The following is a 25,255-nucleotide window of genomic DNA, read 5'->3' as shown; positions in this document are numbered from 1 at the left end:
TGGCAACTCGAGATGACGCTCTATAACATTTCTGCGCATGACTTAACGTTTTAAAAATCATTGGTCCAATAGAATAACCAGACGATATTTATTCTAGAAGTTTCGAAGACGAAGGAAGAATCATTCAAAGTTTAGGTAAATTAATATTTTTAATAATTAAAAGGTTTTTTTTTAATTTTAGAATAAAATTAAATTGAATAAACACAAATTGAATCGATATATTTTTATTTATTCAATAAATTTTGTGTTAAAATTGTGAAAATTTGAATTTTTATAATTGAAGTTGTTAGGCCTAATTCATAATTCAGATTTTTATTATTTAATTAATGCATAATTTTATTTTTAATTAATTTGTTAATTACTTTTTTTTAAATCTATTAATAAAAAGTTTTAAAAATTTGAAATGAAATAATGAAAAATGTTCTTCAAAACATTATTATTAAAACTTGAGTCCAATAAGTTGATCTTTCACTTTATCATATTCATATACACTTTACCCGAAATATCAGTAAAATGTAAATTATATGGTTTCATCAATATGAATACAGTATATACCAGGGGTGGCCAACCTGCGGCTCGCGAGCCACATGCGGCTCTTTGAAGGATTATTTGTGGCTCTCGATAAATATACCCGAGTTCCCTTTTCAGTTTGTGTTATTATATTTTTAAAAATTATTATCGTTCCGTATGTGTTTCAAAATGTCTTTTAAATTATTAACAACAAATATGAAAGACTAAGTGCAACGTTGTAACAAATTTCATTTCGTTCCAAGTTAAGAATGATATGACTCATCAAAAACTGCGCGAACGAACATAAACAGTGGTGTAATCGTCCGTTATCGACCGACTCCAGACCGATTTTGAATTTGTAAACTGTCATTGCAATGGACAGTTGACATTGTGCTCTGGAGGAAACAATTTGTATCACTTTTGCTAAGGATATAATTTGTAATCTGGAATTTTTTGCATACCTTTTTAATATGTATTTAATTGCGGCTCGCGAAAAATTTCAAATTTTAAAAAATGGCTCGGACTATCAAGGAGTTTGGCCACCCTGGGTATATACAATATTTACCTTCGTATCATCAAACTTAAGAACTGTTTTTTTTTTCTCTTTTGAAAGTTCAAAGCCTTTAATTTTCAACATCGTTTAACAAAGCTTTATTTTTAAAGCCCATGGTTGAAGTGTTGAAACTGCAGGTAATGGTATATTCATTTAATTTCTTAAGTATAAATATCTCGAAATGCCAAATCTTCCATTTAATTTTCCTTATTTCTCTCCAGCAGATTATAGATTTGTGTTTCTGTAAAGGTTTAATATTGAAATAACAAAATTTATTTATTTATTTTTTTATTCAATTTTTCATGTTCTTTTTGGATGATGACAGTTTTATTTTCCAAAATTTCAGATTTTTTTGGATTGATTGCATTCTTATATCAATATGTTTAATCTTCATTTTTTAAAATAGAATTTTTATGTTTTAATTTAAAATTAAGATCTTATAAAGGTTTACAATCATTACATTTAAGAGATTCTTCTGTTTATTTACATCAGAAAGTTTTCCTATCAGTTTTTTTTTCTATTTCTTTTTAATAAACGATTTTTTCTTTTATTTAACTGATTAATATTTTCATTTTCTATATTTCCTAAATTTACTGATGGTAGTGAAGTTTTCTTTAGTTTAGGTTTTGCCAATAAATCTAATAATTCGGCTTTTAAATTTTTCTCAAAATTATTTTCTGTGAAATGATCACAGCAAACATGGCAAGAATCAGGATTGAATTTGTCTTTTCTTTTACAATTATGGATCCATTTTCTTCTTATTATTGGATCTTTAGGAAATATAACTTTCCTATTTAAAAACTTTGTTTTATAATAGCTGCTATTACAAGATGCAACAGCACATATTGTTCCTGGCATCTATAATAAAAATAATAAAATTTAATTATGGTTTTTTTTTTATTTTCCCAAATAAATTTAATCAAGATATAATATTCTAAAGTAGAAAAAAGTAGAATTAACAATTCTTACATAAAAATTATTATACAAATAATTAATACTACAGTAAATTTATAATATGTAAAGACATTTTTATATTTTTCATTAATATACATTTTACGTAAATATGCATATTTTTAAAAAGTTATATTAATTAATAATAATCAATATTTCTTTTTTTATATCTCGAGTTATTTTAAAAACGTTACCATCCTGTTATGGGCCAGCTTATTACTTGTAGTCGTCATTTCATCGTGCGGATACTATTTTTATACATGTAGAAAACTATTCTTAATATTTTAAAGTATTTTAGTAATAAATATATTTCATCTGTAATAATATTCTGTAATTTCTACAGAACGAAGTGCAAAGATTACAACAGAATATCAAACGGCTCTAGGAACATTATGTTACGTCCGTACAATTTTTATCGATATAATCATCAATATAATTGTATTTAATGATAGCAATAACGATAGATACGATTTACCTTCGAATTTTAACGATTTACCTTCGAATATTAAGAGTGTAAAAACTCTTAACAATGTAATAAAAATAGTGAAATTCCAAAATTTTCTTCCCTCGCTAACTGTTGTAAAACAGTCGCTTGACCTACGATGACGTATATCCGTAATCTGGCAGGAAGTGGCTAAAACAGTCGTATGGGTTAACTTTATATTCTAGAACCTTTCAGAAAAGGAACGTTGCCATTAATAAATAAATGCAATGCGTTCCTAGCTGCTTTTGGATCTGATCCCACAAATCTTACAGGATGAAGCTGGAATTGTTAAAGTGCATGACACATAGAAGCAACAATTGGCATCTGGTGAGAAAACTCAAGTTTTATAAAGATTTTTTTCGTACTGCAAAATAGCGCAGAAGTCGAATCGTGAGCGTTATTATCCATTCATAGCTTCGCCACAGAAGGCGCAGATCGTTCCGGTATGCCCGATAACGTGCCCGCCAAGATCGGAAGATAATGGTGGGCATTAGATTTCTTCCTGTGGGATTACGTGAAAGATATTATTCAGAGACCTTCAGGATATTCGGGAGCGCATCATCATAGCCATCGCCACTGTGAGACAAAACATACTGTGCATAGCACGTGCAAAACATAGCACGAAATTGCATAGCATGTGCAAAACATAGCACGAAATTGCCTGCAGTCTTGGGGTTATCTCTGACTGTGGAACACATATACAGATGTGATTTTTTTAAATAAAATTTGATTAGTTTTTCAGTTATATAAAATTTTTGCTGATCTTATATCTTTAACCGTTAATTTTTTCTAGCCAAATCAAATTGAGTACTTTCGAGCGGAACACCATGTATTATTATTGTTAGTTGTAATTTTTTAAGTATTTTAGTTTTTAATTTTTTCGTATTGTTTAATTGTCGAGAGTCATGGCAGTAACACTGCGCCAAGTGAAAAAGTCACTGACTCCGGTCGCGCTGCATAGCACCAAAATCGCCACTAGGGGATATTTTTATTAAAGTGGCGAAAAAAATATAATACTGGCGATTGCAAGTGGCGAAAAAACTCTGGTCCGCTTTTTTCAACGTGAAATTGAATCACAAATCACACTTCGGGAAAACAACATAATGTCGAGCTTCCTTATAATGGGAGACCCGTGCACCACACATCTAGGGTGCATATACTTTTTGAATCAAACTAATCTAAAATTACTCTGATCGTTCAAATCGCGTATACAAACAAACTATAGCGATCTCTATCCCCGTGTACTGTACAAACGCCATTTAGGATCAGCTAGATCGCCTTCAAACTAATCCGAGTGGCGGTTAGGATCGTTTGGATCGGACAAAAAAAATTAAATATGGTGACCATCACGGTTAAAGTTAAGGTTATAGTTGACGACAAAGAAATATGTTTAACTGTCGACGATGAAATGTATTGTACTTAAAACTTATAAATAGTAAGTAAAACATCATTATAAAATATCTGATAAACTGAGATGAAGAAATAGGTATTTAGAGACAATTTTGCTTGATTGTACGTCAAGAATGTATGACGGGCACTCCCATTTGCCGTTTTGTGAGCAATGTCATTCACGGAGTAAATACGATTCGATCCTACTTGTATACTTTCTGCCAACTAAAATACATGACAGAAGCGATCTATATGATGTGATAAAGACTGATTCGATCTTACAGATCAATCCATCTGAAACGAAAAGTATATGCTTCCCTTGCGATTTCATGACATTACGGGGCAAGCCCGGGCAGGAGAGTAGGAAGTGACGTTGAGAACCAAAGGCAGTTATGTGCAATGCCGCCCAGCGTTTTCAGATTGGGGAAAAATTTGGGGAATTTTTTTTGGATGATTTTTCACTTTGATCTTTTTTTAATAAAGCAAAAAAAAAATTTTGACATGACAGAATGTGTGAAATACTGTTGAAACATTATCATCAAATGTGTTATTCTAAAATAAATTTTCAAATTCTTGGAATCAAATAGTTGTTCAGAAGAATTTTTTACTGAATATACCGTAATGGATGTGGTTTATAGATTCCAGAGAAACCGTATAGTTTTTACTATAGCTTACAGTGACCATAAACGAAAACGTTTAGTTCCCTTTTGCGCAAGCGCGTGGACATGCGCAATGAATGGATTGAACGGAACATGTAAAGGGGAAAATAGGCCCAGGAATTCTGATGTCATCACGTGACCTCAGAATAAAAGCTTCAATAAATAGAGTTCTAATAAAGATAGAACGTAGAAAGTTTTTTATTCCAAAGCTAAAAGACTCGTCTAAGCAATAATATAAAAATATGCATTCGATAAATTTTACTCTCCCAGCTGTTATATATATATCAGAGAAAAAGTGTTGCGATCGGTCAAAAGATACTCCCCCAAATTTTCACATTTTTTTGACTCGGGGAACGTTGAAATATCAAAATATGCAAAAGATTCGGGATGTTTTTCTGTGTGTATGGATGTTAGACTGTGTATGTGTGGCACGATTCTGTTTACCCTGATTGAAGCCTAATAACATCTGTGGTATTTGAATCGGAGTGGAATGGTTTAACAACGGAGTTATTACGCTTAAAAATGGTTGAATCAAATCTTGTCCTCACACACATTCTAACATCCGTGCATACAAAAAACCCCAAATGTTTTTGCACTTCTCTACGTTTTAAGACTTTCCGAGTCCAAAAGAGTAAAAATCTGTGAGAAAGTCAATTTTTGACTTATCGTCATTCTTTACCTTTGTTAAAGGCGTATAGAGGAAAAGGTGATATTGTAGAACACTGTGGGTATTATGGAACCACTCCATTTCGAACTGATAATAAAGGCGAACTGTAGCGGATTGTGGCTGAACTGAACTAGGCAGACATCCATAGCAAGGAGAAAACCCGTTTCACTTCAGTTAAACGGTTGTCCGTAATGAATCAGCAAATTTGTGTTTTTTAAAATTCGAAAGTTTTGAATGCTAAGTGAATTTAATTATTTTTAAAATATAAATCGTGTAGTTGTAGGTTCACTGGTGCATATATTCTGTTCCAGAGACTTAGGGGTAAATATTAATCTGTGTGATGTTCACGTTTTTTTAAAATTTGGTCTTAACAGACATAATTTAATTCAAGATGGCGATTCCATTGGTGCTTTTAATATGGAACCCAACTCATCCGAACTCTCTATTTGCAAGCAGACATTCGCCCGGAGCAATTTGTGAAAAAGACTAGTTTAGAACAGATGCAGATTCTTCCTGAGAATATCGAAAAAGAGCTGCTGGAATATATATTGTTGATGAAGGTCATATTTTTCTATTATAAAAGCATTTTCTCGATAAAATACATTGGAGTAAATAATTTTGTAATTATCTAACATTCTTTGTACTTTCCTATTTGTTTTTGAATACATTTAAAGCATTTTTTGAAAACATACAGTAAGGTTCCATATTACCACCCGGTTTTCCCTAAGCCTACTTTTTAATTTTTTTCAAAAGCCTTCAAAAACCATACTTATAGTTACACAAGCGAAAAATCCAATTAGAAACATTTAGTTTAATACTTACCAGTACTTTTCGCACAAAAAATGTGGGTGTAGTTATGATCCTTGTTTACAATTCACTGAAATGAAAATGGGGTTCCATAATACCACCTTCTCTTCTACTGTTACAACAGCCGGGAAAGGAATAATGACGACGATTCTGATTACTTTTTTAAAACTACAAAATAAAACGATTTGTCGTTTAATTGTCGATACTGGAATCAAACGTAACTAATTACAGTTGTAATCTAAATTTTGAAATTTTGAAGTTTCTTAGCATTTGAGTTGTTAAATTAAATTCATAAATTTCGGTTTTAACTCCCGATATCAGTAATATCGAACGTTGCGCTGCCCTTCTATCGATTCTACAGAATTTCTGTGCATGCATTTTCTGAGGAAAACACTATTGGTCATCGACGTAACCGTTTTGAACGGGTAAAAATTAGCGTTGCAACGAATAGTATAAAAAGAACAGAGAAGAACCGCGAAGCAAAAATGTGAAAATAAATATGAAATTGAGTTGATAACATAATCGAACAAGTCGAAGCAGCTTATTGGCGCGAAATTTGCGGCCGTCAATGCCAAACAATTGTTGTCATAGACTTCGGAAAGCTAAATGCTTGTAATGAAAGTTACTTAGCGTGCACGGGCGAAAGCCTGGAACCGTTCGGGCTACCAAGCTGTCTCGAATCTATGAAATCATAACTGTGACATATACCGACGTCCTATCTGTCTCTTTTGTCCGTTATCACCAGGCTATGAGTCACGTAATTATAAAATGGAAAAACTACGACGGAAAAGTGACGAATCGAAATTATCGTAAGCGCGTATTATAATGTATGCATAGGCATACGTGGACTAGAGAGATGGAGGAAAGAGAAAGGAAAGAGCAAAGACGAGAGCTTAAAAAGGATAGGCAGGGTCAGACCCTCACATGTGTGCGTAAAATTATAAATTGTGAATACATGTGACTAATATTATTTTCTTTTTTATTTTGTGAATGTTATAAGTTATAAATAAATATAAACAAACAACACTAACCCGACAACATTAAATCTAAATACCAAAATGATTAATTTACTGTGTTTTTGTTATTTCTTACTCCTGTTTTTAGGTATTCGGTATTCGGCTGAATAGCGAAAAATAGGCCGAATACCGAATACTAACCGAATATTCGTTACGTCACTAGTAAAAATGCTTCATGGAATCGATACTTTGTAACATCTCATGAGGGAACATCTCATGCAAGAATTTTTAACAAGCGTCTTTACAGGACCCTCGAGAGAGTGGGATGATGGGCTAAAATTCCCCTGGCCCGGGATTCACAAGAACCCGGATTTCATTCCACAACTTTTTCAATTATTCCCGAGGCTCGTGTAAATTTTTCACCTGGGCCGGCTACATCTTTCGACGCCACTGCTAAATTTAGTAAATTTATTAAACATATTGTAGAAATATATTTTCTATTAACGTATACAGTTTTTGATGTGTTCCAGGTTTCATTTTGTATTATATGAAGAATATTACTTAAATTATTGGTAGTTTCATATTAAAACTTTAATTTCTAGGTATTAATTTTACTTCTTTACCTTATTAATTTATCAATTACAATATTTTTCTTCTTAGCAAATATGGATAATCGTCCGTATATATTCTTCGTTATTTTGTTCATGAATTTCAATTGGAGTTTAAGTGAAAGCCTAATTACTCTATCAACAGATACGACGTCTTTCACTTTTTATGAAATGAGAAAGTTTATAACACTTTTAAATGATGTTAGAAGTAACGTTGTTCCTAAGGCTGCTAACATGAATTTTGTGGTAAAGAAACATGTTGCTTTAAATCTTTTTCTGTCATTTTAATTTAAAAAATTTGAATATTTTTATATTTTTAAAAATGTATGTGAGAAATGTTAAATACCTTTTGATAATATATTAAAATATGTATCATAAAATTTATCTTTTAGCAATGGGATGAGATATTAGCAAATAAAGCTGGAAAAGATGTTGCTTCCTGTCATTCGCAACCTTCAGACCACAAGATTGTTTACAGAGGAAATCATTCAGGTCTGGATTCCGTCATAGAAGCTTGGAGTAATGAATTCATTACATATAATATTCAAGGCAATAGATGTGTCGAACGAAACTTATGCGATGCTTATCTAAAGGTAAAATACATTATAAAATTTTTGACATTAAATTTTAATTTTATGTTTAAGTTTTATTCCAAAACTGCTTAACGCAAAATCACTCTAAAAAGTTAGCCGAAAATAGAAAATACAGTTAAACGAACTGATATCTAATGGTCACTAATTATAGTGATGTGCGAATAGTAAATACCCGTGGCTTCTCCATGCGTTATTTGCAAGGTCCAACTTAAACATACTCATTTTTAAAAGTGTTCGTTATTTTAATGAATCAACGCTTCAAAGGAAAAATAATAAATAAATGTCGATCACAATTTACCGTTTTATATGTAGAGACGTCCCGATACCACAAAAGTATCGATATCAGCCAGTATTGGCATGGGGTATGGAAAAGGGATTTTACTCGTTATTAGTATTTACAATGTTTCTTTTTAACTCAAAGCTTAATTATTATAAAATGGCAGAAAGCTTAATTTTGAGCTTTTTATAATAATCAATAATATTGAGCCTTTTAAATAAAAATCTCATAACAAATGGCACCACACAAGTTTTATTAACTCTTGCAGGGAAAATTACGCAACACATCTTGGATTTTTTCCTTTTGTATTGAGTTTTGTTCTTATACCACGTTAAACACACCCTTATTTAATGAGTATTTAACTGAATATTCATGTAAACAAATTACTCTAAATTATTTTGTATTGTTCTCAGAGACTTAATTAGTCAAGAATAATGAACTTTGTTTCCAACTTTTTAAAAATCTAATATTTTAATTATTATAAAGGCTTTGGAACTTTATTTACACACTCCAAAGTATTCTAGATTAAATGCACAACGCCGGCTACAATTGAACGAATTTGAATCACAGGACATTCTATTTCACAGTTTCATGTAATTCAAATTTGCAGGTGTTATTATTAGAAATATCCAAATTAATTAATAACTAGCAGAAGTACTGGTGAAAGGCTCTTCCAGGGACGATATGTCCCTGTCAAAGATAAAATCCATCATGCTAGTTACAACATCTGCTTAAAATACCATTTTTATGCCAGAAATTTTACCATTTACAACATAACCAGCTGTGTTGGTCATAAAAGACTGGCTGCATCACAAAGACAAGTGGAACTCTCTAAACCTCATCACAAATTCAGTATACGGTGCAATGATCAGAAGCCGAAAAAACTGGCTGCTAAGGAAACTTCCTTTGCCAAAATAAAATTACGAAGAAACTTCACTTGTCTCAGAAAAAGACTAGAAATGATCTTCAGACACACAAAAAAGAAACGAAAGACAGCATGTAGAAACCTGCTGTACGAAAAGTACCTTACTAGAGACAGACCACGGTTTTTGTAACTATGAATGAAGCTTACTTTTACGTTGATACTTTTACGGACAACGATGAATCTGGTATCCACAACGTTAAAATGGTAAAATGGTTCCACATAGTTAAACAGTTGACTAGAATAAATGTTTTGGAGAGACGCTTATGGTTGTTGGCATTTTGACTGGAAAATGCCAAATAACCGTGTGCGTATCTGCAAATGTAAAGGTAAACTCGGTAAAAATAAACAAATATTGCTTATTTTTAACCGATATTCATTCTTAACCGGAAAAATCATTTATAATCATACGCAGATAGAAAACTGAAGAATGTATGATCATTGTTTGTGGATCTTATAATAGATAAACTCAAAAAGTTTTTTCAGGGGTTCTTCACTTCGCAGTTAGTTCAATTTAACATGGATACCTTTGTTACCGTAATACATCTATGTGATAAGCATGTATTTATCCTGGCGCCATACATTTTGCTGAGTATCCTTATTGAAATTTGTCAAAGACTTCTGTGGTTCTTCTCTTCAGTTCCGTTATCGTTCTTGGCAATGGTAGAACGTAAACATTGTCTTAAATGAAACCCCAAGAAAAACATCCTTGGGGTTAGATCTGGTGAGTGAGGAGGCCAGGTTATCAATTCCTCTTGCCCGATCCATCTGTCTGGAAATGTTTCAACGACAAATGCTGTTATATTTCGGTAATAATGAGGACGTGCTCCAACCTGTCAAAGTTGACCTGTCATCTAGCAGCTAAGGCATTAATTAATTAACTTTAAATACGTCTCGTTAATACTCAACGCAAGATTGAGGATTCTCTCTTACCCAAACACGAATGTTATATCTGTTTACTTTTCTGTACAGATGACATGTCTCTTTGCTGTAATACGCCGTTTCCAGGTATACTTCATTCTTTTCAATGTTACTCGACGCTGAAATCAAACATTTTCTTACTGTCGTTGGGCTAAATTGCATGCAATAACTGAGATGATACGACTTCGAGGCTGCTCTTTTCCGCAGAACTTTCCAGATTATCGGCTGCGATAAACCTAACTCCGGACTTGCACATCTCTTCGACTTACAAGAAATTCAGGGAAACGATTGACGAATTCTTTCGATATTCTCTTCAATCGCTCTGCCTTCTCGTAGATTTTCTTTTGCAAAAGATGCCAGTTTTATAGAAACTTTTATACGACCTTCATCGACGGTGCTGAAGGTGGTTCTTACTTGAGTTGTTCTCGGAAATGTTGTCAAACGGACTTAATTTCGGATTAAAGAGACATATATTCATAGTGTATTGTCAAACGGTTGTTTTCGACTTTGGCACGTGGCAACCGATCTAAATGTCCTAACACACAGAACGCTTTCTCCTATTCATTCGCCATTTTTCTGGATAATGTGGACATCTGACGTTTGCTAATAAAAGAAAATGAGTTTCTCCATTTTGTGATCCACAAACTGTGATGCTATGTTTAGTTTTTAAGCAATACGTCATCTTAATTGGAAAGATAATTGTTAGCATCCTATATAATTGACTTCTTGTTGAAACTTTTTCTTGGGGAACATGTATCGCGACTATACAGTACTGACACTAACTTGTAAGTGCATTTGCACCATCATAGTCATCTTCTCACACCTCCAAAATGACACGTCATTACACACGGGATCTACATTGTAGATTAGGAATCGCGTTTGTTCCCGTCAAAGAGGCTCCTCAGAATAACATAATATAAGCTTTATGAGCTTCTTTGGATTTCGTTTTCTTAANTCCAAAATTTCCTAAGAACATACAAAAAATTTCCCTGAAAATTATTGCAGGCAAAATAAAACTACAATTTACGAACCAGTTAATAAGTTGTCGGGTCTTTTGTAGAATATACAAAGAACAATTCCAATTTAAAAAAAAAAATTAACGTTTAATAGGTTCGTTATGGTGGGCAAAAACTACAATATTCCCGCTATTTTCTTCTTGATACTTACGCCCTCTCGTGTTCAAAAACATACATCGCGTTTGTTCCCGTCAAAGAGGCTCCTCAGAATAACATAATATAAGCTTTATGAGCTTCTTTGGATTTCGTTTTCTTAAAAACGCCTATATAAGCTATAGGCCAAGACACGATGGTATTCGAAAATACTTGCTATTCTAATGTAACTATGACGGATTGTGAGAAGACGTTTGATGATTGGAAAAGGTGGCTTTGATGCCAGGTGAGCGTATACAGGCTACATGGCGATTACTTGGAGTCAGTGCGAAAAATCAACAGGCGAAAGTGAATTTTGGTTACACTGCAAAGTGTGTAAAAGAAGTTGCTTAACTCTCTGAAAAAGTTCCAAATTGTATTTTACTAATAAATTTTTAATAATAGATAATTCAAGCTGAAGTAAATAAGATTGGATGCGGAATAAATAAATGTTGGAATGACAATGAATATTTGATCTTGTGTTATATGGATCTAGTGTAAGTAAATTTTAAACAGTGTTGTTTTAGTTTTTTATTAATTATTCATATCGTTATTATAAATGAATTTTATAATTTATAGATTATCCAATACAACAAGAACAAAACCTTATTTAGTAGGTAAACCATGTTCTGCTTGTAAAACCCATCTTTGCACACACAATCTCTGCGGTAAAAATAAACAGTTTTTAATTTTCTAAAATATAATTAATTATTAGTGATATAAAGTAAGAAAATTTAATTTTCTGTAGTTTGTTGTTGTTATTTATTAAAATTAAGTTATTTAAGTATTTATATCGAAAAAAATATATGAAGTGAGTCAAACGGAAACTTTAAATTTAATTCTTAATAGTGTTTTGAAACAAAGGTAACATGCTACTGTGTCGTTTTCTTATGTAGTCTCCATTCCATTTGATACAAGTCCTCCAGCATTTACAAACTGCATATACAGTAGACTCCCCCTATAACACGGGTTCTTATAGTTCGGATTCCTATATGACGGCGAAAAAATTGCGACGGTATTCGTACAAACATGCTAAAAAAACTCCTATAATTCGGTAAAACGTCATCGCCGACTCGTGTCTTGACAAGATTGCACAATCTGTTGAGTTTAAACGAGCAGCGAACCTACTATTATTTAACGTTTATAAAAATTATATTTATATTAATGATGTCTCTAAAGTTCAGCGAACTTTTCGCTAAAAAAAACAATTTATCAGGAAGCGCGCGAGCGTTATTTGATGGCAATCTCCACGACGAAAACAAGCTTAAGCAGCGGCGTTGTCGAACGGTGATTCTACAATTGTTTGTTTATAGCATAGTTTATATGAATTATTCTCAAAAGATTATACGTGTTTTCGAAATGTTGAGTCGAATTAGTCTAGAATCGATTAATTTTACGGAAAAAACCTTTTAAATAGCCGTAGTCATAAACTGCATACGTGCCGGGCTGTGATTGGCTAAACTTTTAGAAGCTGGATTCATATAAACAGGAACGTATCTACCGTGTTATAGGGAGGTCGACTGTACCAGTATGTTTAACAACGATCGATTATTTTTTGCGTAAGATAATTGACTGTGTAACAAAACTTTAATGACACCGCTGCTGCTAGACCGTCCACTAGGGGGCCTCCCGAACTACTATTACTGTTTATACCTTTTCTTTTACAACAAGTAACAATTATGCACGAACCTCACATGTACATGAATATTTAAAAATAGCTAAACACCAACCAAATGCTGAAATTTTATCGGGCTAATTTAGGGCTAATTACTAGATGAATTACTTAACCAATTTGGCCTTCGAGGAAAGCGTTAGGCGCCATCTCGTATTAGCATTAATAATTATAAATAAATTAATTAATCTAATTGTTCTTATATTTGAAAATATTTTTCAAATATAATGAATATAAAAATTCCGATAATTAATTAAAAATCATAGTTTAATAAAATCGAAAAAAATAATTTATTATATAAGGGATCCCATACATAGGATCGAACCCACAACCTTCGGGCCTGGAACCCGAAGGTGACTGCCGCGCTCCTACGAGCCACCAACCAGTCGAACATCTTCTGATATTATAAGGGTTATATAAGATCTTACGTTAATTTTTTAAAAAAAATTTATGAAATACTACACAGAATATACAGTGAAGTATATTTTGTCGGTTTTTTAAAAAATGCTTATTACAAAATTTGACAACAATTTTTTTTCTGTTTGTATATCTGAAATCTGTAACGGAATGCCTAGAACGCCAATAGGAGCGTTCCATTCTAAGTTTATGTAAATTTATAATAGACCTTTTAAAAAAGTTTCATGTCTGTTTTTACATGATAGAAAGAGTTTTTAAAAAATAATAATGGATGAAACGAAAATAAGCCAATAAATATGCATCGAACACCAAAAAAATTAGTTAATTTCACTTTATCCCTTTCATTGTCACGTGTAAATGACATGGAAAAATGCAATAATACACTTTTCCATTGTTTTAGTTTATTTGTTGTAAGTAAGCGATTTTTGAATGCGAAAGAGAAACTTTTGCGATTTTCCTGCTTTATTCTTTGAAAATAATTGCTTCGGATATGAATGTGAGTAATATTTTGATAGACTACGAAATATAGTGTACAAATATTTTCATAAATATAGAATTACCGATCGAGTAACTTATCATATGATAACCAAATAATTCTTTAATTAATTTAAGTAAAAGCACAGAATTAAAATAGAAAATACATTTCAAGATAAATTTTAATATTTTAAACAGATTTGGAATATTTAGAATTATTTTAAAATATTGACATTTATTAATTTGCCTTATTATTTATATTATTTATTATTATGGCAACTTTGTTCAATATAAAATCTTATGTAGCTGTAGTCTGTGTAATGGGCACTTTACTTTCGTGTTGAGCCTTACTGTAAATCGGAAATAACTATTCTTATGCCACAACTTTCAGTAGTTTTTTTTACTTGAATGTTTTTGCTTAGCTATAATTTTCAACTTCGTTTCAGCAATAAATACAGTCGACCCCTTTATAACACGAATTCCTATAGTTCGAATTTCTATACCACGGCGAAAAAATTGCGACAGTATTCGTACAAACATGCAAAAAAACTCCTATAATTCGGTAAAACGTCATCGCCGACTCGTGTCGCGACAGGATTGCACAAACCGTTGAGTTTAAATGAGCAACGGACCTACTAAAAACCATTTATTATTTAACGTCCGTAAAAATTATATTTAAATTAATGATGTCTCTAAAGTTCAGCGAATTTTTCGCAAAAAAAATAATTTATAAGGAAGCACGCGAGCGCCATTCGATGACAATCTCCACGACGAAAACAAGCTTAAGCAACGGCGTAGTCGAACGGTGCACATTCGGTAAATAATCCTACAATTTTTTGTTTATAGCATAGTTTATATGGATTATTCCCAAAAATTATACGTATTTTGGAAATGTTGAGTCGAATTAGTCTAGAATCGATTAATTTTATGGAAGACCTTTCAAACAGCCGTAGTCCGTAAACTGCATATGTGCCGGGCTGTGATTGACTGGGCTCGTAAAAGCTGGATTCATAAAACTCGGAACGTATCTACCTTGTTTTAGGGGAGTCAACTGTATTCCTCTTCAGAAAAATCATCTTGTATGCACAACCACTCATGAATTACCTGTTTCAGCTCTTCGTCCGCCTGAAAACCTTTTCAGCTATTACCATTTTCAGTTTTTATCAAGTCCTCGACTGTTTCAACCGTTGCACGGTGGTATGTGGCCGAACATTGTTACATTGCTAAAAGATGCTTTTCAGAATTGGTTTTAATTGCATGTCGAAAACGGTTTATGAGAATATCTGAGTACTTGGCACTGGTGATCAGAGTGGTAGTTTTTATATAATGTAATATTCCAAAATGACGTCTTGTTCGTTCCTCAACCTATTTTGCAAATCATTGCGTTCGAAACTTCGATTTTGATCAGGAGGAATAGCACTATTCCTTGCTCGCTCTCTTCGTTTCGTGTTAGTGATAGTAAATTCCATGTTTCATTTCCAGTAACATTTCTGGCTAGGAAACTGTCTCCTTCTGCAACAATGTGTCAAAATATTATTTACATCCATTGGTGTTCCAATTCCGGAATCCATCAACTGCCTTTGCACCTACCTTGCATCAGTCATGATATGATCCAGTTTACAACATGATATGATATGATACAGTTTACAATCAGTCATGATATGATCCAGTTTACAACAGTTTACAACGGGAACAGGAACATATCATTACTGAATTCAAGAAGTGCAGTTGTAATATTAATCATCACTCGATGAATTCAACTTTTGCAATCGATTATGATGTCACTCACCATTCGGTGTTCCCGACCGGGTCAAGAAACATCTGTCAATTAACTAATGTCATTTCCGACTTTCTACTTCACTTAAACATTTTCTGGAGTAACAGAATAAACCATTCTACTGAATATTCATTTGTAAATAAACTAAGATAGGTTTCATTCATTCACTCTTCAAAAAATAGGATGACAGACGCTGCTTATCAGCTCTAGTTGGGGTGAGCATCTTTATACTGTTAATATGACGTCGGTACGATGTTCAGAATTTTTATCACACTTTTAAAAGTTTTCATTTGACTCATTCTCACATAATTCAAATGTACATAAAAGTGTTTTTTTTTTGGCCATAAAATGTCAAATACAGTACAAAGAACATTGCTATTGCTATGTTATCTGTGATGATTATAATTTATATTTAAGGAAATAGATTCGATTAAATTTGAATAATTGACTATAAAATATTTAGCTAGCTTTTAAAATTTACAAACTATTACAGCCAGGCAGGAGTGGTGCAAAATATTTTCAGAATCCAAAATTTCCTAAGAACATACAAAAAATTTCCCTGAAAATTATTGCAGGCAAAATAAAACTACAATTTACGAACCAGTTAATAAGTTGTCGGGTCTTTTGTAGAATATACAAAGAACAATTCCAATTTAAAAAAAAAAATTAATGTTTAATAGGTTCGTTATGGTGGGCAAAAACTACAATATTCCCGCTATTTTCTTCTTGATACTTACGCCCTCCCGTGTTCAAAAACATACGACTTAACAAAAATTAATAAATTTGTAATTTCCATAAATTACAAAATTATTGAATAATTATTAGCACACTGTTTGAAAATTCAAAATAAAACATACAATTAAATAGGTCTATCGCTTTAATTTTATATCATTATCATAGGATAGCATATACAATTATAAATTTGATGTAATACATTCATTAATAGAAATAAACTTGATTTCGATTCCATGAATTGCCTATTTTTAGTATCAGGTGCTAATTAACGGACTTTTTGATATTTAACAACGCAAAATTTATTTAAGAAAGTTTTTTTTATCTTATTGTTCATCTTATTATGAAATTTTTTGTAAAAAGTTCTATATACATATTTACTGATTTTCGGTTGAACTTAGCAATTATATAAAGCTTGGTTGTTGTTAAAAAATACTGCAAAACAAATTGTAAGTTTTTTAATTAAATTATGTACAGTAGAAAAAGGAGTTTTGCAGTGTTTTTTTTTAATTTATAGTGATAGGAGAAGTCGCATTTGATGAGAAACATTTTGCTGAGGTTCTGTTATAAAATTCGTCATATTGAAAGATGATATTGCCCACTCTTTCGTGACAAAATACCATTATAATTTCCATTAACAGAGTTAAATGGTTAAATGGCATAGTAGAAATAGCCGTATATAATAAACGAATGATTTGTGGATTTATGGATCGTCTTGTGTGAATAATAGTTTTTTTTCTTTTTATTATTTTTTCTCTTTAGTTTCCGTTATTACAAAATTTAAAACACAAAATTTTAATTTTAATCTTAATTTTTTTATTATTAATTAAATTATTTTGTAAAATTCAAATGACATTTTCTTGTGAGATGGCCAGGCCACCACTTTAAAGGCATGCAATTATCTTTCGATATGTGGATCTATTTTATAACATGTTTTAACATCTCCTCCCCGAATCTCGTTCGCGAGAACGGATGAATTCTGACCGCTGAAGCCAGATACGTCTAAAAATTTAGGTCTATATATGATAACAATTGATAAAAATATTTAAAAACTAAAGTTATTATTGTACGTAAATAAATAATTAAAATATATTTTTTAATGTAGAATTTTTCTTTAATTTTTTTGTCTAGTGAATAAAGATTTGTGTATGAAATACAACTTGAGTTGCAGTAAGTTTTAATAAAATTTATACAAATTTAGGAATTTTTAAGAATATTTCTAAACTTTTAAACATGTTTTTCTTACAGAGTGCAACTTATATTGTCATAATTGTGGAGTACTGGATACTTCGAATTGCAAATGTCAATGTAAAAATGGATGGGATTCGTTTGACTGTTCTAGTAAGTTTATACAATAAGAATTTATTATTATAAAAATATAAATCGTTAATATTAAAGATATTTGTGTAATATGAGTGAATTAATGTTAAAATTTAATTTAATATCTATTTGTAAATGTTAAACAGTATTAATAAGCAATGTAAATATTAATTTACGTTCTAATAAACTTTTTATATAAGCTCACAAATTACACAATATTTTGAAAAATTAAGTTAATATTGCGATGATAATTTATACTTTTATTACAACAGTTAATAGATATTTTATATTAGACCTTATAATAAGATTAAATTTTGTTTTCTCTACTATTTCCATCCCATAGTTTATTAATATTTTTAACAATCTAATGACTATAAGAATTTTTAAATTATAAATCATAATATAATCGAGTATTTATGTATTTTAGAAGTTTGTCAAGATGAAAATAGGAATTGTACATATGAATCTTGCGAAATTTTTGACTCGGAAGAAAAACATCCTTGCAGAAAAACCTGTGGTTTCTGTAGTAAGTACTATATATATTATTGCACTGTAAATGATCAACACTAAATTTAATATTAAATAAATATTTTTATAATTAGAACTATAAATCAATTTTACTTGAAACACTCGAAATTATTTCTTATCTTAAACGTTTGATAATCTAGAAAAATGTGTCAGAAAAACACGCGCCATGAAAAAAGATTGCATATATTTAATTGTAAGATTTCACAAAAAAATGTCTTGAAATATTGAGATATCGACTTTTGACTAAGAGTCGTCTCATTGCTAATCAGAAATTACACCAGTATAATAATCCTCTATTTATAAACAAGGTCCAAGTACAGTAGACAACATAAAAACAAAAAGTTAAATCGATTTATATCTATTTTGTAGAAGCTTTAGTTAAGCTTTACTACTTAATAGCGAAGAATTATAGCAAACTAATAAGTCGGTAATAGTTAAAACTAACGGAATTTAAATTTAACACTTATTTAAACTTATAAACTAATTCAGATGACAAAATAGCACGAAGTTCTAAATATCAAGAAATAAGTGATAAATGAAAGTGTTGATCAGTTTCGTGTGTTTATTAATGGGCTTCTTCAGATACAATTTAATAGCATTAAAAGAATATAAATCATGTTTTATATTCCTGTTATTTTCTGTTTTAAACTTTTATTTTTCTCCATAAATGTAATTTTAAATATTTCCCATATCCTGTCGAGTTTCTCGTGTAATGAAATATTTCCTCACTTGTCTAATCGAAATTTTCAGTATAAATTCGAGGTATTTTCGTTTCTTGTAAAATATATAATTCGTTAAGATGCTGTTTTTGTCTAAATAAAACTTTTAAAAACTAATAAATAATGTATAAAGGAAAGTTGCGCTCACCAGTGGCCAAGCGGTCTTCGCGCCTCGCTCGGACGGGCTGGCCATGTGAATTTTCGGGTTTTCTCCACGTCTGTAACGCCTAAAACGTTTCCCTTAAAAAAGACTTCCCGGAAGACATCCCCCTAGGCAGATCGCCCAAGTGTTGCGTTGCCATAACTTAACAAAACAAACATAAAGAAAAGTATTTAATACATTATTAAATACAGCAATTAAAAAAATATTTTTTGCTAAGCGAATAATTGAATGGATATTCAAAAACCATCAACAAAATCAGTGATTCAAGTTTAAGTTATTATTATTTTATTTTTATTTTTTTGGACCGCGTAGATCTTTAGATATGGACGTAAAAAGAGCATATGTTATGCATATTATCCTCACAACATGACATTATTTTTGTACACGCCATCCTTCTATAGAAAAGACTCTTTCCATCTCGTCACTAGTAGAAATAATAGAAAGTAAATAATTAAATGCGAGTTGTACATGAAATCCCCGGAACCCGCAGTTTCAAATAGGGTCATTTCTCGTTTTTTGATAGCATCCTTATGTGTGACTGTGCTGAGTTTCTTTTTTAGACTTTTATTAGAGAGATCGCGGCCCAAGTACAAACGTTAAGCAGAAGTACACGGTTTACGTGTTAACTCCAAGAAAAAAATCGTTGCAGCGCACGTTTACAACATCACTTTACTCGGTGAACGTCGCGCATTGACTCACGAGAAATTTGTTGAAAAAGTGGCGGATATATTTAACACCAAGGGTTACCAGCGAAGGTAAATAAACAAACTATTTTAAAGTGTTCATAGGATGTTTCATAACACTAAATAATTATTTTTAATTAGCGTGATGTCTCCTACCGTACGATCGGGCGATAGGACTTCGTCATACTTTTGTCGAGGGAAATAGTGGGCTTATGTAAATTCAAAAGCAGCTCGGAAAATTAATTTTTAGAAAATTTACAAACGTATTACGCTGTTGATGGTAGAAGATGCCGAGGAAGAACAAACCTACCTTAAGATAAGCTATTACGGAAGGCAAATATATGTAAATTCTATATGTACTGTACTTCAATTCACTTGCTAAAAATTGAATAAATAATTTCTTGATTAATATCGTCTGTTTCTTTACAATATTATTCGTAAATGCTTAAATAATCATTATTTTAATAAAATACGTCATAATTTTAACCCCAAACACACACAAAAAAAATAAAGTTTAAACCGATCTTCAACTCGCCATGCTAGACGTAGCGAATGCCATTATCGACCGTCTAGAATTGCCAGATGGCGACGCTCGACCATCCGCCGTTCACGTTTTTGGCTGAATACGACGACCGCAACCTCTCTATTTCTTGTATTTCTACGTGGAATTTCAAGAGAGAGAACCCGTTGCTCAGATTCTACTTTCATCACTTTTGGTAAGAGCATCAGGTGCGAAATCTTTACTCGTGTGACTGACTTGAATGGTATTCTTCATCTCGGTTTCCATTGTCGATTCATTTGTTTTGCTCAGGTGTTGTAATAATACAGTAGGTGTTATGGCTGTGCTTGTCTTATTTTTCTCTGAAATTGAGACGTTCTGTAGCTGCTCCAACAAATTGTCTTTCTCAAATTTCCGGTTATGCAAATACAATAAAATCTAGATTTAACAGACTAATTCGGGCAAGGAGCCCGCCGTTAATGCCGGAAGTCCATTACACGATAAAGTAGGTTAAAAAGTGATAAATTAGTTTATCTGTTTTAACACTTTGTGTATAATATGTTATATAATTGTTTTTATAAAAAAGTTGAAAAATATATTTTCAAAATGAGCAAAATACCGAAAAACCAATATTAATGTTCGGGAAAACAGTTATTATACTAGCACTATCAGTAAGTCAATAATTCCAGTATTACCGACAGATTGGTGTTTTGATTTTGGAGATTAGATTGAAAATCGGTTATGTGAATAATGTAATCCTTATATGCATTCATACGACGCACAATATTTTGAGAAATTAAATTGATTGTAATTTATATATTAGAATTCAGGTAGATAAATTATTATTTTAAGTTAAAATAATCGGAATAAGTAATAGTAGTTCAGTTTAAAATTTCTATGTATAATAAACTGAGTAAAATTTTAAATACTATTCACATACAACTTTTTCTAAGGAAACTTCGAGGAGCATTCAAATAATTCCAGTTGCGATGAAAGAAGGGAAGAATTTGTAATTAAACAAAAACATGAAGAACCACAATTCACGAAGAATAATAATGAAACACCAACAGCTGTTAATCCTGGTTCATTTATAAATGGACAGTTCCAGAACGAATCGGCATTGAGAGTCGACTTTGCAGCAACTACAAAAACACCAAAAAATACAGAAACACCTATTGAATTTGAATATGCAGAACCTGAAAACGCAACTTCTAATGCCATGACCAGCACTAGAATGACAGGTAACAAGACCGGTGATTCCATGACTACGGAATTGGTTTTTGAAGACTATGAGTTTCCAGATTCTGGTGCAGGAAAAGGTGTGCTAGAAATGATGTATTAAAGTATATGATAGATTTTTTGCAATTACTTTTTATTAATGAAAGTAATTTTATTTTAGGTTACATTATTTGGCCTACTTTGATATTTTTTGTGGTGGTAGCATCAGCAGCCTTTGCAACGTCGACAAAGCTATAAAATCAATTCTTTTTTCTTCTTTTAGTTTTTAGTTATCTAAACTTAAAATTTTTTCTTTGGGAGTTAAAATATTTTTCGTCATTTAGCATGCTGTTTAAAGTGTGTTTTAATATTTATTGGAAGATTAAAATATTTTATGCGTATGATATTAATTTAAGTTTTTTTTCTTTTTATAACTTATCAAAGTAATTATATAATCAACTTTCAAATTTATCAAATAAGGAATTTGCAATATTTAATATTAATTATTGTTAATTGTATTTTGTTAAAAGAAAAATTAAAATTTATGAAAGATTAATGAAAATTTGTTTTTATTAAAATTTGAAAAATGTTGCATCATTAAAATTAATAAATTAAACATTCTTAAAATTAATTTTAATAAATTTAACATTATCAAGTGAGCTTACAAAATGTCATTTTATCAGTTGTAGACAAGCTTACAACTGGAACATTTCAGCTTTCAGTTTATTTAGGAACTAGCTGTTACTCGTGGCTTTGCCCGCGCGGATTTTGCAAGCAAACCCCATTTATATTCAGCATTTCGACAACCATAGTAATTGTTATATAACACCTACCACTGAGAATGATGAGAATTGCTGAGAATCAAACGAACTACAGTATGTTATGTTGAGTAATGGGCCGAAATAGGCACCGGCGCATCTTCTTGTCAGACTATCTGTCACTGTTTTCTGCTTTTACCACGAAAGTACAATGCACTAAGTCTAGATACTGAATGTGTTCAGATACTTTTTTGGGTTGCAAAATGAGAAAATTATAAATGTGTAAACTTCTACTGTCATCCGTCTGTGTTTCCTATATTTCGAGAACGAAGTTAGATAGATGAAAGACGAGAGGAGAAGTAAAACCTTAGTGGCAGTAGGCTTCGATTAACTATATGAGAACGACCTATACAGATCGGAAGTCATGTTATTTTAATTTAAATATTTCCCCCTGAAGGGAATTAGATAGCCTATATGTCCAGAAGAAGTCTGTTGTTATAGGAAAAGTATGATGTACAGGAGAAATGCATCAATAGCGGTTAGTTTCCCAGAAAGTACTTGAATAAAGGCCAATTCCCATTAAAGTCGTTCCGGGGTGCACTCCCTTCTAGACAGATAGCTTATATATTGCGTTGCTTTATCCCAACAATCCTGCTCACCTCGGTCACCAGTGGCCGAGAGAATAAAATTATTGAACACTCGTAGTTTGTCGTGGGTTCACACCTTGCCAAATAGTCGGTTACGTGGAATTTTCTGGGTTTTCTTCACATTTGTAACACCTAAATAATAGCCAGTTTCCCATATAAAACCTCTCGGAAGACATTCCCCTCGGCAGATAGTTCATGTGTCGCGTTGCCGTATATAAATAAAACTTAACATTCTACAATCGTTTATTATCTTGGGTATAAGAGAAGAGATATTTTTTTAAATTCAAAAATTCGTAATATTATAAAGTAAAGTAAATCTGAATTATGCTCGTTATTGCTAATAATAACCCACAAATGATCAACTTATGAAGAAACAAATCTTGCAAGAAATCTTCACAGAACAGAAGAGTTGTCAGGTAATCAACCCATCTATGCATTCCAGAAGGCTCAGCACTTCAAGCATATTGGGGCTAGAGATGCTGACATCCACACTTTATCTTTATGGCCTTGTTTTCCATTCCTATTTGTCTTGGGACGTTTTTAATCATACACATTTGGTTTACACATACACACATACGTCCAGGCCTACAATGAAGCCGACAGAAAAAATTTTACAGTATGTGAAATAAGAGGAGTGGATCCAGAGATTGGCGCTGATTCCGTGGTTTATTACTAACAGCTTTATTATTTCCTTAAAACAATCAAGTATACAGTGCATATAATTTTGTTTTAGAAGTGCAGCTAGTAGACACACTATATACACTATGTAGAAAATAGCAAAAACTGTCACAACTAGCCCTGCCCTCCCCTGCATATATAGGCTATATACTGTACTTTATTTATTCCCCAATACCACCGAGTATAATCAGGTTAAGAACAGTGTTACACAAATTAACAAATACAGACACAAATAATTACTAATAAGAAATATGACAATTTTAGTGAAATTGGTGTGAACAGATGAAAAGATGACAGATATAGAAACCAACTAACATGATAATTAGCATAAGAGTAGAATTAAATATTAATTATTAAGACCTACAACATGTACGAAGAAAGTTAAAAAAAATAATTCAACTTAAACTATAGATGAAGAAAGAAAATGATATATACAGTACATAGATAACAGACAGCAGATAACGAGAAGTGATACAGACAAACAATGGCAGTAAGCAAATAATGATACTGCAATGATGACATAGACATTAGTGTGTGGATGAACGCATGTGATATTTACGACTGAAGTTTTTGAATACCTTGTGATTGTCGCGATCATTAAGAAGAAGATGAAGATAACATGGGAAGTTGATACCCCTTTGGCCAAGAGTAAGGGCCTAATATCCTCGGATCATTGGACAGTTATATATGTAGTGCTGAACTCCGTCATGGTAATTACAGATGAATATTGAAAGCGTTCGAAACAGCGAAAAAAAATTGCATTAAGTAAAAACTTATTATAATTTAGATCACAGTCAAAATTTTTCATAGAACTTTTTCTTTGGTAAAGATAAACTTGGCGCTTCAAAGCCCATACCAATAAGATTTTTAGTCAGAAGTTTTACAGTCTATGGAAAGAATCGACTTGAGAATAACGTCACGCGTGATTTTGCTTCAGTTAGACTAATTAGTACATGATGTCAGCACTTTTCTCTTAATTTGTCAGGCAATGTGTGAATTTTATTTTATCCCTCTACATGGCAGAACGACTTTTCCATTAATTGTGTTAATTTTTTAAAGCCTGCATTAACTGTAAAGAATTATGCATTTAACAACTACTATAGCGAACTTCCTCGTAAACGAATATAAGAACGTAAAGCTTCTGTGACCGTAGGGTCGGTATCTCTTTGACACCACGTCAGGATGTGACAACACCGAGTATCGCTGGACTCGGAAATCGCGACGTTACGTCACGCGAATGGTAGCGGGTGAGCGGTTGAATTCGGATTAGAGGTGGGGAGAGAGACGAGGAAGTGACTCACTCGGAGTCCATAGTAACAAATAAATAACAATTTTAATAAGTACAGGTAACCCCTGTATAACACGGCACTTCTATAGCACGGATTCACTCTAACACGGTTCGAGAACTGGTACCATCCCCCGTATAACACGGATCCACTCTGACACGGTTCGAGAAATGGAAAAAACCCTCGTACAACATGAAATGTAATAAACTTTTACATACTTAAGTACTAATAGTTCACGA

The 25,255-nt window shown here is 31.9% G+C and overlaps 1 protein-coding gene across 1 annotated transcript; it reads left to right on the top strand.

Moving 5' to 3' along the window:
- On the top strand, positions 1 to 22,126 carry LOC111630312 (cysteine-rich venom protein Mr30-like). Its single transcript, XM_023374397.1, has 10 exons — positions 1 to 135; positions 7,637 to 7,830; positions 7,977 to 8,177; positions 11,851 to 11,942; positions 12,025 to 12,113; positions 17,649 to 17,687; positions 17,766 to 17,858; positions 18,265 to 18,363; positions 21,383 to 21,748; positions 21,829 to 22,126. The coding sequence occupies exons 2-10, from the start codon at positions 7,642 to 7,644 to the stop codon at positions 21,903 to 21,905; spliced, it is 1,245 nt and encodes a 414-aa protein (XP_023230165.1). The 5' UTR covers positions 1 to 135; positions 7,637 to 7,641; the 3' UTR covers positions 21,906 to 22,126.
- Positions 22,127 to 25,255: the final 3,129 nt, after the last annotated feature.

The sequence above is a fragment of the Centruroides sculpturatus genome, unplaced genomic scaffold (assembly GCF_000671375.1).
Source record: "Centruroides sculpturatus isolate CEXI.00-Female unplaced genomic scaffold, Cexi_2.0 scaffold463, whole genome shotgun sequence".
NCBI lineage: Eukaryota > Metazoa > Arthropoda > Arachnida > Scorpiones > Buthidae > Centruroides > Centruroides sculpturatus.
The sequence above is the reverse complement of the archived record's forward strand: the minus strand, read 5'-3'. Positions and strand labels throughout refer to the sequence as shown.